Genomic DNA, 16178 nt, shown 5'->3' with positions numbered 1-16178 from the left:
ACTGGAAAGGACTATACAACTGGAAGATCCCCCAAGAGGTAAAGCAATTCTGGCACTGCTAGCTCCTTTAGCAAACAGGTCGACGTATGCATCGTCCATAAGACGGCGAGTGGTTAAGGTAACTAGTAGGGTGAAAGTGCTAAACTTTAGGAAAGCTGATCTCAATGAACTCAGGCAATTAGTCAAGGACGCACTGCAGAGTAGGAGTTTTGATGGGATGGGTGCCCAAGAAGGGTGGCTGTGCCTTAAGGAAACGATCCTTCGGGCACAATGCAAGACGATCCCCAAGTGAGGCAAAAGAGGGAAAGGGGCCAGGAGGCTTCCATGGCTGACCACAGAAATCCAGGGCAGCCTAAGGGCCAAAAGGGGAGCACATAAAAAGTGGAAACAGGGAGAGATCACCAAAGATGAATATACCTCCTCTGCTCGTGCTTGTAGGGAGGCAGTTAGGCGGGCCAAAGCTACCATGGAGCTGAGGATGGCATCCCAAGTAAAAGACAACAAGAAATTGTTTTTTAGATATATGGGGAGTAAAAGGAAGACCCAGGGAGGAATAGGACCCCTGCTAAATGGGCAGAAACAATTGGTGACGGACGGGGGGGGACAAGGCTGAACTCCTCAACGAGTTTTTGCCTCAGTGTTCCTAAGTGAGGGGCACGACAAGTCTCTCACTGGGGTTGTAGAGAGACAGCAGCAAGGCGCCAGACTGCCATGCGTAGACCCTGAGATGGTGCAGAGTCACTTGGAAGAACTGGATGCCTTTAAGTCGGCAGGCCCGGATGAGCTCCATCCGAGGGTGCTGAAGGCACTGGCCGACATCATTGCAGAGCCACTGGTGGGAATATTTGAAAGCTCGTGGCACATGGGCCAAGTCCTGGAGGACTGGAAAAGGGCCAACGTGGTCCCCATTTTCAAAAAGGGGAGGAAGGAGGACCCGGGCAACTATAGACCAGTCAGTCTCACCTCCATCCTTGGTAAAGTCTTTGAAAAAATTATCAAGGCTCATATTTGTGAGAGCCCGGCAGGACAAATTATGCTGAGGGGAAATCAGCACGGGTTCGTGGCAGGCAGATCGTGCCTGACCAATCTAGTCTCTTTTTATGACCAGGTTACGAAACGCCTGGACACAGGAGGAGGGGTGGATGTCGGATACTTAGACTTCAGGAAGGCCTTCGATACGGTATCCCACACCATACTGGTGAACAAGTTAAGAGGCTGTGACGTGGATGACTACACGGTCCGGTGGGTGGCGAATTGGCTAGAGGGTCGCACCCAGAGAGTCGTGGTGGATGGGTCGGTCTCGACCTGGAAGGGTGTGGGCAGTGGGGTCCTGCAGGGCTCGGTCCTTGGACCGATACTCTTTAATGTCTTCATCAGTGACTTGGACGAGGGAGTCAAATGTACTCTGTCCAAGTTTGCGGATGACACAAAGCTATGGGGAGAAGCGGACACGCCGGAGGGCAGGGAACAGCTCCAAGCAGACTTGGACAGGTTGGACAAGTGGGCAGAAAACAACAGGATGCAGTTCAACAAGGAGAAATGCAAAGTGCTGCACCTAGGGAGGAAAAATGTCCAGCACACCTACAGCCTAGGGAATGACCTGCTGGGTGGCACAGAGGTGGAAAGGGACCTTGGAGTCCTAGTGGACTCCAAGATGAACATGAGCCAGCAGTGTGACGAAGCCATCAGAAAAGCCAATGGCACTTTATCGTGCATCAGCAGATGCATGACAAATAGGTCCAGGGAGGTGATACTTCCCCTCTATCGGGCGCTGGTCAGACCGCAGTTGGAGTACTGCGTGCAATTCTGGGCGCCGCACTTCAAGAAGGATGCGGATAACCTGGAGAGGGTCCAGAGAAGGGCAACTCGTATGGTCAAGGGCCTGCAGACCAAGCCCTACGAGGAGAGACTAGAGAAACTGGACCTTTTCAGCCTCCGCAAGAGAAGGTTGAGAGGCGACCTTGTGGCTGCCTATAAGTTCATCACAGGGGCACAGAAGGGAATTGGTGAGGATTTATTCACCAAGGCGCCCCCGGGGGTTACAAGAAACAATGACCACAAGCTAGCAGAGAGCAGATTTAGATTGGACATTAGGAAGAACTTCTTCACAGTTCGAGTGGCCAAGGTGTGGAACGGGCTCCCAAGGGAGGTGGTGCTCTCCCCTACCCTGGGGGTCTTCAAGAGGAGGTTAGATGAGTATCTAGCTGGGGTCATCTAGACCCAGCACTCTTTCCTACTTATGCAGGGGGTCGGACTCCATGATCTATTGAGGTCCCTTCCGACCCTGACATCTATGAATCTATGAATCGTCATGGACCAAGAGGCCGAAACCTAATGAACAGGATAACCCTAAGCTTCCTATTCACTCATTGAATTCACCTGCCACTTCTTGTCAAATTTAGATTGCAAACTCCACGGTACATGATACAGCGCATAGCACAATCCCTCCACAAGGCCTCTGGGAACTGAGAGGAAACAAGAAGGCCATGAGAAGCAAGCACCGTGCCGGAAAGTCACCAAAGCGGACAGCGCGCCCGACTGCTGCGGTGGAACCGCTCCAGTTCACCCTGAATTTAGGATGCATCATTAAATTAGACGTGCGGGGGTAAATAACATTTTTGACAGCTGGTTCGAGTTGTTGCCAAGCTTTTAGTATTCCACAGCGGTCGTGGAGGGGCAAGGGGGGTGGGAAGGAAATCAGCTAAAATGGTAGTAAGTGAAACCACTTGTCTGGTTTCTGGATTCACTTTATTGTGGTCACAGATCTCTTGCAAACTGGGCCACGGCGCTCTGCAAATACAACATCCACACTCAAACGGAGGGAATGAGGAGCTACTAGAAAAATAAAGTAAGTTCGGAAATTAGGTTCGCTCCAGGTGTTGGAAACCGTACCGGCGAGGGAGACTTGGACGGACCGGGAGAAGAGGAGACCGCGAAGCCTCTCGTGAAGCAGCGCCGGCTATTTGAAAGACCCCTAACGCACTTATTAAAGATCACATAATATTGCTGAGAAACCGGCCATTGTGACCGAGCTGTCCATATGGCGTAACGAGCAGTCAATTAAAAGGGCAATGCGCCATTTTGTTTTCTCTTGACGAGGCAGGCTGGAGGGGCTAGTTAAAAAAAATAAAATAAAATAAATCAGGCAAAACTGAATTACCTAACTGGATGCCAGCGTAAGCCAAGTCTTCTGTCTGTGCTCATTTCCGAAGCTAAAAGTATTATGAGCCCTGGCTGAGGCAGCTGCAGAAGTAGCCAAATTCAAATGAAGTTTGCTTTGGTTAAATCATTTAGTGCCAAAGCCGGCTGTGGAAATGGCAGCCAAGACAGTCCAGCTCAAAGCTGTTCCTTAAAACCAGGCTGGGAATCAAAAGCAGAAAACGTGAGGAGCAGGGGAGACCGGGGACAGCATTGCATACTTTTGCCCGCTCCGAGCGGCATCCGAGTCCCGCTGAAGTCCACCGAGGCTTTTCCGCCGACTCTAAGCGAGGGCCAGACGAGGTTGCCCAATCTTGGAGGAAATTCCCCAATTTACAGGAAAGAGGTGGCGACTCCAAAAAACAGCACATGCATGGCAAGGGCAAACCAATGCTCGATGGAAAACCCCCAAAACTCACCAATGCCTATTCAAATAAGTTGAAACCCTGGACAAAAGGTCAGTTTGGGTATTGTGGTGTGTGCATGGACACGCACGCACACAAAGCTGGGGAGAGGAACTCCTCTCTCTTACTCCTGTCTGCATGAGTTTGGCTTTCATGCAGATGAGAGCAAGAGGGACGTTTCATACATCACCTCTGAGCACCTTGTCCAGAAGATGATTTCCGACAGCTCATTTTTCACGTCTCTTATTTTTACTTTTGTCCCGTTTTGACTTGCATGGCCAGCCTTTATTAAAAAAAAAAATCATCCAGGGCTCAATAAAACTTCCTAACAATTCCCCACCCCCCTAACTATTCTATAGATAGACTATAATTTCTTAATTAAATATGGTTTATCAGTTTCTATTAATTCCTATGGTTTTTGGAGTAATTCCAATGAGAACCTATTGGTTTCTTCTATAATACGAGTACGAAGGCATTCCTTACTCTGGAAGCGATGTGCATTTCCAGATCCCCTATACACCTGATCCAAATCCCAGAAGACGGCACTATTTAATTATGGTCTCGCTACTCTCAGAGAGACCTTCCATTTCCCCAAATACTCCTGGGGAGCGTGTCCAAATATCTACCCAAATATTCGTGGTTGATGTTGTATTAGCAGAGCGCCGCGGTCCGGTTTGCAAGACATCTGTGACCCAAATATTCGTGGGGAGCAGTCAAAAGGTTGAGCCCGGTGAAGATTTCGTTTTAGGACTGGTCCCAGTCTAGCTAAACAAACTGCTCTCAGGAGTCAGCCCCGTTCCCAGTAGCAAATTTCCAGAATCGGGTCCTCAGAGACGTTAGTAAACACAGATCCCACGGGGGCTTTCCTTGTACCGTTTATTGGGATTCAATGCAAGAAAGGGCTACAAAGAAAACCCCAAAATGATTTTCACTAGCACTGCCATTGCAACCGGTGCATTTTATTAGATGCTTTTCCCAGGCTCAATGCAAACCTAAGAAGCACCTTGCTGACTTTCAGTGTTTTCCTAATACCTTGCACCTGACAGCTCTGCCATTTAGATCAGAAGTAGGAGTAGGATGCATGCAACTCAATAAAACGTTGTTGGCTCGCAATGCTGTGAAACACAGCTGCAACGTCAGCACCGGGAACATCCATAGAGCATCTGGAGCACCTTTAAATCAGCTGATAACTAGACCTTGAAGTCTCACCGAAGGCTAAAAACAGCTTGCAATGCATCCAGATGCCTGAACAAAATGCTCTCCGATCCCTGGAGCTATCAGCTCGTACAGCAGATCTGCTTGATCAACTCCTACCATGCTGGCCCCATCTGAACTGGAAGAGCAGGACTGGAAGGGCGCCATGTGGGTCACCGAGTCTCAGACCCCACAATTGTGGGTAACCATATAATAGATATTTAGTTCACAAGGGTCCACAGGAGCATGCGCTCGGGGTCCTCCAGTGCACGCGGCCTCCTGGTCCCCTATAAAAACGGAGGGACTTTGCTGCAACGTCACTCACTCGGTCTGTGAAAGTGCAATGGTTTGAGGCCAGTAGAAAGACCTTTCATTAAGAGTGTCCTTCAAGCATAATGCAAGGATTTGTCCAGGAGCCTGAAAGAGTTTGGTGTTCAAGTCCCAAGGACTTCCAGGGCCGTTCTGCCCCTCAATCCTTCCTCAGACCCCTTTGAAAATCCCAGCCTAGAGGACTTATGACCAGCTGGGGGGAGTTGTTCTCCTACGAAAGGCTATCGACAGCCTCAAACGAGAGGAAGCAAAATCACTCATCCCACTTGGATATTCCCAGCACTCACATGTCTAGGAGACTAATGAAAACCAGTCATTGGAAAGACCATTTTTTATTATTATTATTATTCATAATGCACTAGCATCAATCAGGAGCGGAGCTCCATTTGGCCGGGTACGGGACAGACGTATAGTAGGAAACCATTCTATTTAAAGGACTGTTTCTTAAACTCAAACTGACAAGGGATGCAGAGAGAGGATCTTAGCCTGGGGAGGGCGGGTGGGGAAGAGCCTGCGATGATTCAGTCCTGACATCAGCCATCATTACATGTTAATCCCTCAAACAAAAATATGTTCTTCATTAGTATCATTAGATCCCAATTGTATTGTGAGGCGACTGTGTCACATGGCATTAATCTTTGTTTTCATTAATCTGTCATATCAACCGCTCACGTCGGCTCGGAGGATTCTTTGAAACCGATACGCTCATCTCTCTTCTGGGCAAGTAGGAAGCTGCTTTTGGCACTTCCTCGACAGGAAGGATGACCCCCTGAGATCCTTTAACTTTTGGTTTAAGTTTCTAGAGATAATCTCTTCTTTTTTTTTTTTTTGGAGGGGAGGGGGCAGGGGAGAGAGATGCGATGCAGCGATCCATAATAACAAAGAAATTCCTGAGGTTTACTGCCAAGGCAAAGGGAGATAAAAGCGGAAGATATTCTAAGATGTTGTTGCAGGGGTTGGGATACTTTTGAGAGCTGGAAAAATGAAGGCAAATTATAATAACGGTCATTTCAAATAAAATAAAATAAAATAAAATAAAATGCTCTCTACCAAAGTTCATATATTCCGAAATATAGCAGCGCTGTCAAAAGAGCTTTTGGCTCTTATACGCATCTGCAAATCTAAGTGCGTGTGCTTCACAAAAAGGCATACACGGGGTTAATTGTTTCTCTTGCTCCCCATCTCAGGGCCTGCAGGCGAAACCCAGATTAATTAGGAGATGGCGAGCCTGGGTTTCGGCACATGGCCAAACGCCCCAGGACCGAAGACCATCGATGACCAGAAATGGGACTGGGAACTTCCTTTTCCCCGGACTGGGACGCCTCCCGCATCCGAGTAACGTCGTACTTCAGTGCAAAAAACAGAGTCCTGTTTCTCCAACTTGATGAAAGGAGGAAGATAAAATAATGTAATCATCCTTCTTCACAGCCGTGCACAATGCTGAAGTCTCGTTTCGATTCATCTCTGTTTAAACACTGTCTTGTTGAATACACTTACATTTCTCTTCTATTCAGAATAAGCTCCAAGGCAAACAAACGAAGCTCCTATATTAATTAATGGGCCCTACTTGACACATTTTTCATGCCTGCTTAATAAAAACTCCTCAGATGCCCTGCCCGGTAGCAGACAAACATGAAAAGGTAACATTAGCACAGGCCCTCCGCCGCAGTTATGCCCTCAAGACAGTCAACGAAAATGCAGTGCAATCAATCTCTATAAATGTATTTTTATGTAAAGTAAACTGTTCCTTTAAACTAAAACCGCTCAGAAGTTCTGTTAAAGGGAAAATATCCCAGGTTTCTATTTACCGGCACTTGTAGACATCTATCCACCGACGGTGGGATCACAGGACCTCAGCCGGTCCAAGCAATTTAGGGGCTCTGATGGTCCTCGCTCTGCATTACCCCACAGATTTGTGGATACACTTCTCAGCAGCGAGGTGTAAAAAGGGACGACTGGGATAACGAAAGGCCTTTCATCCTGATGCTGATCCAAACCAAATAAAATAACACCCGACACGGGACTTGATTAGTAATGCATGACGGGATGGCTGTAAAATTAGCGCCAATCAACGTAGCATTTTAAAAGCCAGATCGTGTCTAGCTTGGTGTTTTCTTTCAGGCAAACAGTGTTTGCAATATTAGTCTTTGGTAAGGCCCTGGACTGGGGACCGCGCAATATTTTCACTGAGAAATCAGAGACCAAAACTACATCAATGATGCCCATATTAAAATACTACACAAGAGACTAGAAAATGCAACTCTGAATGGGGAGATCATCTTCATTTTACTCCAACGCTCAAGGACTAGTCCCTTGATCCTGCACCGTCAAACGGGTTGAGCAACAATTTGGAAGAAAGCAAAAATCCATCTTTCATGAGGTGGGAAGATACGTGATGTCCCTTGAAGGACCGAGGTGGGATAAAGAGAAGTAAAACACATGGAAGAAAGCTGAGAGCCCCACATACGGATGACTGAAGCTCTCCCCATAATGGATAAAATAGCCCCCCGTTCATCTTTTCAGCCTCCCAGCATTCGAGAGAGTTCAGCTTGAGCCTGTTCAACAGTCCATCAGCCATAAAACACAAGATGATGATTATAGGTCAAGTGGGTTTTAATGAGACTTAAAAAGAAAAAAAAAAAAAATCACAAACCCCTTTCTTCTTTCTTCTGGGAAGGTGCCCCCATGGAGAGTTATTAACTGCAGTTAAAATTGCACGCTCCAGATGCATGCTTTTTTGACCTGCATTATTCCCATCCATACAACAAGCTGCTAATAATATGCTCGATCAGCTAACGATATCTCAAGGTTGGGAGTCGGAGGCCAGGGGTGGAAGAGCCACGTCCTCCTTGCCTAGAGCTTGGGTAAATGTCCCAGCCTCTGCATCTACATGGAGTCCTCCCGGGGGAAGTGGTACCATCGTGCATTGAAGCCCAATTCAGATGGCATTTACTCGACAAACCATCTCAAGGGCTTGCACAGTAGTAACGTGCAGCTTGGTTTCCTAGAAAAAAGGAGGGGGAGACAGATGTGCCGCTTGGTCTTATGATGTCCTACGTGTCTACTCGCAGGAGCCCCACCAACTTTTTCCACCGGGGATGAACACACTGAAAAGTATTCTGTAACCACCTAGCACTGCAATAATTTATTATTGGCTAGTTTAAGCTACTCCCTTGACTTCTTGTAACTCTACCAGAATCTCAGCCGTCTAAAGGGGAAAAAAAAAAAAAAAAGACCAAAAAAAAAAAAGCAATGGAAACCTGGAAGGCTGTACGGTACAGCTCTAATGTGTGGAGCACGTACCTTGCAAAAAATATATCCCAGAATGCTTTACAGCATTAGACAATAGGTTCAGAACCTAAAATCAAGCGAGAGCCAGGAGAAAGAGACAGGTTTTCAGAAGAGATTTGCAAAGGCAGAGTGAATCTGGCCCAGGATCCTGCCTCTAATAACAGTCTGTGCCATGTTGCTTTAGTGGAAGAGATTTGAAGAGGCAGAGGGACTCCGCAAGGAAACATAAAGGGATGGAGAGGAGAGCGAAGCCAAAGGAACTTTATTCCAGCATAATGACTATGTTGGAAATGCATTCATTATTCTGGAATAAAATGTGACATTTACTCCAGGCTAAAACATCCACGCAGGGAGCAATTCCAGAGAAACTACTGAAAAAAACCCCCGCTCGTTCGGATAGCAGAATTCAGAAGAGCAGATGCTATTCTGATCGCCGTCGTCACATCCACGTGTCCTCTGGCAGAGGAGCAAGCCAGAAGGGATCGGGCCTCTTGAGGTCTGCTGCAGGGAGATGTTTCAAAGCCTCGAGGGTCACCACGTTAGATCCCGCCGAGCGGCGAATCCAGTCCACCAGACAAACACTGAGGACGGAGGAGGGAGGGAGAGCCACGGCAGCGTGCAAAATACAGACCATTCGTCACCAAGTGGAATCCAGAGAGCGGGGACTTGTGGAGACGGCAACGACCGAACGGGACGTCTGATGAGGAGTTTCCATGCACACCCGCCTCTTCTGGCCTCCTCGGCCACTTTGACAGCTTTTATTTTTGTCGAGCGAGAGATGTCCTGGTGCGCGCTGCAACTAAAATGAACGACGCGCTGCAAAGCGACAGCAACACGGGGTTACGGCGAGCAACTACGGCACGGCTTCCCAACCAACCCGGGGGTCGGGCGCTTCAGTGAACCTCCACTTCACTGCCAGCCTCTTGGATATTCAACAGTTCAAAAGGGGCGTTCAATATGCCAGAGGGTGGGAAGGGGGGAGACGGGACTAAGATTTCAGGGCATTTGGGGTGCCGGACACCATGGCAGCATGGGGCATCCATCACGTTAAACATTTCCAGCATGCCTGGTGATTGAGGGGCAATCACTCCCCATCCACACCGGGGAGAGTTCACACGTCACCATTAACAAGGGGTCTATGCCGATCAAGCACGGATCCCATTTTTCTCCTATATAAAAAAACCCCACACACACACACACAAAAAAACCAAAACCAATTTTGGGATAAAAAAAGTAATCCAAAATTCACATTTTTCCGTGATTAAAACGAAACGCCACTAATATATAGATATAGCTATCTCTCTCTCTCTATAGATAGACATAGATATCTCTCTCTATCTAGATAGATATAGATATCTCTCTCTATCTAGGTATCTATATCTATCTAGATGCAAAATACAGACCATTCGTCATAAGATAGATAGATATATCTCTATCTAGATAGAGAGGTATTTAACTATCTAGAGAGAGAAGGGGTGGGGGGAGTGGTGTTTCATTTTAATCATGGGAAAATATAGATTTTGGGTTACTTTTTTAAATCCAAAAGTTGGGTTTGTTTTTTTTCCGTTTTGTTTTAATCAGAGAAAATCAGGATCCCTGCTGATAAGAGTGGTGCCAGGCTGGGGTCCATTTTTAAGTACAATGCTGAGTTTTTGCTCCATCTTACCAATACCGAAATCTTCTAGGGACGGTATTGCAAGCCCCAAGGCCTGCCCACCTGGTGTCAGAGGCCTGTGGCTTTCAGTCACCCCGACCTAAAGAGATTGGCACCCGACAAGGAAGGACTCCATTTCCTGTTGCTATTACTGGTTTCCTTCCCTCTGTTCTTCACTTGGTACAAAACAAAACAGTTATTATAAAGCTTTGGGTTTGGTTTTGTTTTTTCAAATAACTCCAGCAAATCCCTTTAACTCTTTCTCCTCGGTGGGATCTTAGCCCCATCCAGAGCTGCCCAGAGAACAGAGCACTATTCCCCAGCCAAGGGGATTCGGAGAAGTGGAGGTCTAGCCTACCTCGCAAATGCCTTCCTGCCTTTCAAAGGAGACACTTACTCTACTGATGCTTCCTTTCTACCCTGAGATCCAGCCAGCTGGACGGCAGTTGAAAGAATCGCTCCATCAACAGTGTCTGGTATCTGAAGACTTCAGCCCAAAACAAATAGATACATTTAAAATTAAAATTTAAAAAAAAAGGGACATAAAAGGAATAAATTGTTCTTCTTTGGCATAAAAAAAAAGGAAAACTGCATTTCTCTTCCACATCCCATTTTCTCCCTTGAACCAGCTTCCCCATCAAGAGTCGTGCTGGATTGGCTATATCAAGTCAGACTAGCGGTCCAGGGCCCTGCCTCTCACAGCAGTCTGTGCCATGCTGCTTTAAGGGAGGCCTGTTGTCAATACTGATGGCATCAAAGCCATGCACCGAGGAATTTTCCTCCTAAGTTTGCTCCGTTTGTGAATGGATGCCTAATTCCACCCGTGACATCAGAAATCCCAGAAGATGTCTCATAAAAGCATCACAGATTTACACCCAAGCAGCTCAACAGCTCTTCCAAGCTCTCACCCTGCCCGAGTCCATGACTGCGATGCAACAGGGCGCCTGGACCCCAACTAAGGTTGGGCACAAAAAATAAAACTTAGCCGTGGAGCAAGCTTGCTGCAAAAGTCCTTCCTCTTCATTGCATTATTCCATGCTTCAGCCAAGGTGAGTACATTTTCAACAGTAAAAGCAAAGAGAGGGAAGTTGGGGGGAGCCCAAGTAACGTGAGAACTGAAACAAGAGACGTGGGAGCAGCAGCATCCGTCCCTTTACGTTGTAGCCGATGACGAAGTCTCGCTCGCATGTGCAGAGAGAAACGGTGAAGAGCCGCCGTAGGAAACCCCAGGGCCTAAGACACGAGCTGTCCATCCCACATACATGAAAAGAGGATAGTGCCCATACATCTTAGGATAACGCCCCCCCATTTAACATCCATCTATGAAGTGAACTCTTTTGGAGCTATGAATACAACCGACCAGCTCCAGTTTTATACATTTACTTGCTCCCGCTGCTGTCTACGGCAGAGTCCATCCACTTTCGACAAGCACTGGTCTGAGGTTTGCACAGCAAGAGTTTTTTGTCATAGGGGGCAAAGGAGGAGAAAGAGCCAGCACTCCTTCCATGATTGCTCTTTTTATTTTGGCGTCGTGAGCACCCAGCACCCCCTTCTCGATGGAATTGAATGTCACAGTGTGTGCACAATAATAATGCGGCCCTGACCACCCAGTGACCCATTGCAGAGGAGCTAATGAAAAATGCACCCATGGCTGAACGAGCCGCAGCACCGGGCTTGCTTTGATTCCCCCACCCCTTTGCAACATGAACCCAATTTCCTGTTTAATATATCCGAGGCCACAACTAAGCCGAGATGAAATGGAGGCCACGTCTGTATCCCCCCCTCGCCCCTTCCCCGATTAGCTCGGTGCACAGGCTTGGTAATGCTGCCGTATGCCATAAATTACCTGCGTTTGATAGCAGAGCTTGCACGCTCCGGAGGGAACTAAGGGAAAGAAATCCTAGCTTAATCATCAAGAGGCCGGTGCCTTCAAACCACAGCACCCAGAGAAGGTCGACGGCGAGCGTGGTCTGCAGGCTGGTGAGGCTGCTCATTGTCTTCGGGGTTGCACAGAGACCCGGCGCCTGGCCCCGGACCTATATGGCCACTGCACCCAGTCGGGAGGCAACATCTGGATACGGTCTGCGGGACACCAAGCTGCCCCGCTGCCTTCCCTCTCCCCCTGCCCCCAAAAGACTCAGAAGAAAAAAACCCAGGGACAGTGCACATGGCAGACTGAAGCAGGGTTGCTTCTTGGCAGGAGTTCAGCAGCTCTGCAAGAATGTCACACGTCTCCCACCTGCCGGGACGAGGTCGCACCGCTGCTCCCTACGTGCTTATTACCGGTGTCAGCGGTTGGGAGCAGAGGGCGCGAGGAGCAAACGCGATTGGGAAGAATAAAACTAAACGTGTTTCTTCTTACCTTCAATACTGAAACAGCATTAAGAGGCTGCCCGCCCCCACCCTGCTCACATGGGTCTCATCTGCACATGTGGTTTAACGGGCAGTAGCTTATTTTACTGCGCATTAAAGCGTCACGTAAAAACCTGTGCTAATAGGCTAATGAGCAGTAAAAACAGTGCACACCAAGCATCACTAAAAAACCATGTGCTTTCACTCCTGTGCAGAAGGGCAGCCTAATGCACATTTATTTAGTACCTCGCAATAGATGTACTGCATTTAATGCACATTAGGAAAAGCACATTTATGAATGTGTAGATGCACCCTTCATGAATTAAGCTTTCCAATGCTCTTCCCCACGTAGGCCATGACGTAGGCAGACCCACACCAACCCTGAACACAGATGCAGACAGAGCATATAAACTAGGCCAAAAGCTTCTCAATGCTGGCTGTTCCTCCCTAACGAGGCAAAAGCAAAATCCAGCTCCGCTGCGATACTGGGGTAGTTCAGGTCTGGTTCCCTAGCCCTAGTGAAGGACAGGGCAGTTAGGAAATCACAGAAAGTTAGGGTTGAAAGGGAGCTTAAGAGGTCACATCCAGTCCAATGCTCTGCTCCAAGCAGGAGCAGCCCCAACTACATCATCCCAGCCAAGGCTTTGTTTAGCTGGGTCTTGTGGATTTTTGTGTGACTTTTTTAAATCTGAAAATTGGGGATTTTTTTTTAATCAAAGAAAACCAGCATCCCTGGTAAGGACAGGAGCATCACTAAATCTGGCAGTGAAGACTCCCATCAGAGACACAACTGAAGTGCACGGGCAAAGGAAGCCTGTCGCCTTCTTCTTATAGCCCTTATGTTTTAGGAAAATGAGACTGTTTTAATCAGGCACAAAGCGCACATGCTGTGATCAGTCCATGAGACATGGTTCAGCCTGGCCAACTTGCAAGGCAAGATCCTGCTCAAAAGAAAAGCTCGAAGCTAACAGCAGTCCCTTAGCTCTTGTGAAGGAAGAACACATCCCACCAAGAGCAATACCTCTCAATTTAAGTGACCGCCCAATTTTGTTCTAGTTTGCAGCATTATAAATAGGAACCTCTTAAAGTGAACAGCATTACACAAACTTACAGAGAACTCGCAATGTCCGAGCCAAACTTCATTGCAACTGCTGGGGTGTATCCCTACGTCATGACTTACCGCGTCTCTAGGGAACAAAAAGCTGACCTGGACAATGAACAGTAAGATGCAACAAATGAAACCAGACAAGAAAAAGCATTTCCACCTACCAGATCTGTCCCACGTTGACCAGCGAGAGGTAGAGAAGCCAGAGAAGGGCCATGAGGATCATGTTGGCGCATCCCGTGACCAACACGAAGGCTGAAATCCCAATGCCGAGGCCGGCGAGGCAGTCCAAGTTGCTGTCCATGTCTGACCAGTCCAGGAACCAGAGGATTGTCGGGGCGTAGCTCACAGTGTCCAGGTTAATCTTCCCTTTGAAGTACCTTTTGACGTCGCGCAGGTACAGCTTGCATGGCAGCAGCCCTTTCTCCCCGATCAGCTGCTTGTTCTGATGCAACGCCACCAAAAAAGCGACGACTGGGAGGAAAACCAGAAGGAAACCAGCATTAAAAGCCTCATCACCGAAAAACATCTTTCAAGCCCAGCACGGCACAAGGCGTATGCATGCATGGGGAAGGAATTCATTAGGGTTTCCTTCTCTCCGGCAAAAAGGAGCACAGCCGTGTCTATTCAATTTAACACATAAGGCATGGGAATCCAATAAAGATCTCCCTGAGCACACGGAAACTGTGCACTAAGCCGGCTTGGAGGAAAAATGCTATTTTCTCCAAGAATTTTTCTGATGGATATTTCACTGGTTGCTGGCAAACGCCAGAGCAATAGCAACAAATTACTAAGGAAATTGTCGAGCGCAGAGCCGGCCAAATCCAATGTTGAAACAATACGCTCAGCCGCAGGGAGGAATTATGATATTATTTGGCATTTATGGAGCGTCTCTCGTCTGTGGGTCTTGACGTAGGTATTATACAAAACATTAGAGCCTCAAAACTGGACCCAAACAGACCTACACACACACGTGCAGCATGCAGCATCCCTGTTTTAGCAATGGGTGAGCAGAATTGAGCAAGGCAGGCATCGGCACAGCTAGAAAAAGGAGTCAGGAGACAACCCCATCCATGAAACACCCCAACTTCAGATCATGAGCAGAGACGGCTGGAGCAAAAGTGCTTCTCAGCTCAAGGTCAGCAATTTGGGGCGCCTCTGGGTACCGATGACTGGTTCGGAGCCATAATAACAGCCAATAATAACAGCCATGTGAACTGCTCCTGCCCAGCCCAAAGGGAAAATCCCAGCTTTTAGCTTTCGACCCCTTTTTTGACTATAGAAAATCACAAACAAACAACCCAGAGCAATTCTTCTGTTGCAAAGAACGAGGGAAGACCAGAACAGGTCCGGATAGTTTTGACGTTATGAGCTCCCTTATAAAATCTCTGGGCTTATCTTGTGAATCACACGATGGTGTTTGTACATCGAACAGTGCTACTCTTGCACAGCACCCTTAAAAGGATCTTGCAGCACACTGGTTAAGAATCACTGGTCTAGACCTTCATAAGCAGCTAACCCCGTATTGTTTTCTTACTCCATGGTAAAACCATACACCTCTCCTGTGCATCAGTTCCAGTGAACGCTCTTCTGCAGAGGAAGAAAGTCCAAAGAGGGCTTTTAGGTGCATACTGCAAAGAAGGTCTTGTATGCATGCATCTCCTTGCTCGGTCTCAGGTAATGAAGAGGATGCAATGACATTTGGAGCTACAATAGCTCCAACTTTCCATAGGAACTGCAGCTCATATCCCGCACAGGCAGTCCTAATCCCATCAAAGTCACAATTCCCTTGCAACACACACGAGGGAACTGCCTTGCAGTGGTGGAGCAAAACCAACTCGTTAATGTTTCCAAGGTGCTCTCAGCATTTCAGACGAGCAAGAGAGGGAGCTAGCAGTGCATTGCACCGGCCAAAAAGAACTACAGCTAACTCGAGAGCAAGAAGCATCCTGCTTCTTCTCATGCCTTGGAAATGGGATCTGAAGCTGAATTCAAAGTACTGCACAATGCAGTAGTATTGTCATAATAATGTTACTATTATCATACTTCTATAAACCTATTTATTATTGTCTATCATGCTAACGTTATATTATGTATCATGCTCATATTATATTATCTATAATCATGCTAATATTGTCTATCATGCTAATGTTATTGTCACGGCGGGGTCCTTCAGGAGGGCCGTGATCTCCCTACGGCCCCCTTACCGTGCCAAGTCGGCCCAAGGGCACCCTCAAATTCTCGCCCGCCACGTCTTTGACGTTGAGGTAAAGTTGGGAGGCTGCCTACGACTCCCTGGGCACGGTTAGCCGGGACCTCTGTCCCCGTGTGTTCCTGGACCCCCTGGGGGTCTCCTGGTATGATGGGTGCTCCCCAGACACCCTAGCCTTATGGGCTATGCGTGGCTCCAACCTCCCGATACCACGCCCCAAGCCTCGCAGATGGGAAAAACGCTGGTATGTCTCTTTATAAATACATATATTGCCCGTCTCTCGGGCCTCCTCCGCTATGCTGCCCACCTTTGGACTCTCCGAGTTCCCTCGGGGCCTCCTTGTAACGTTGCCCCTCTGTGGGGCCTTTGCAATAGCGTCCCCCCGCCTGGGGCCCACTACGCCCGCGCTGGGCTTCTTGGCAATGCCCCCTGACTCTC

The 16178-nt window shown here is 47.9% G+C and overlaps 1 protein-coding gene across 3 annotated transcripts in view; it reads right to left on the bottom strand.

Moving 5' to 3' along the window:
- The window catches only part of LMF1 (lipase maturation factor 1), a 288641-nt gene that overhangs the window by 255562 nt on the left and 16901 nt on the right, over positions 1–16178 (bottom strand). For all 3 annotated transcript variants that reach the window (XM_059716871.1, XM_059716873.1, XM_059716872.1), the window contains exon 2: positions 13693–14002. In XM_059716871.1, coding sequence (XP_059572854.1) covers positions 13693–14002 — 310 coding nt within the window. The remainder of the gene's footprint in view (positions 1–13692; positions 14003–16178) is intronic.

This window comes from Alligator mississippiensis, chromosome 13 (genome assembly GCF_030867095.1).
Source record: "Alligator mississippiensis isolate rAllMis1 chromosome 13, rAllMis1, whole genome shotgun sequence".
Classification (NCBI taxonomy): Eukaryota; Metazoa; Chordata; order Crocodylia; family Alligatoridae; genus Alligator; species Alligator mississippiensis.
Note: the sequence above shows the minus strand (reverse complement) of the source record. Positions and strands in the feature narration are given on the sequence as shown.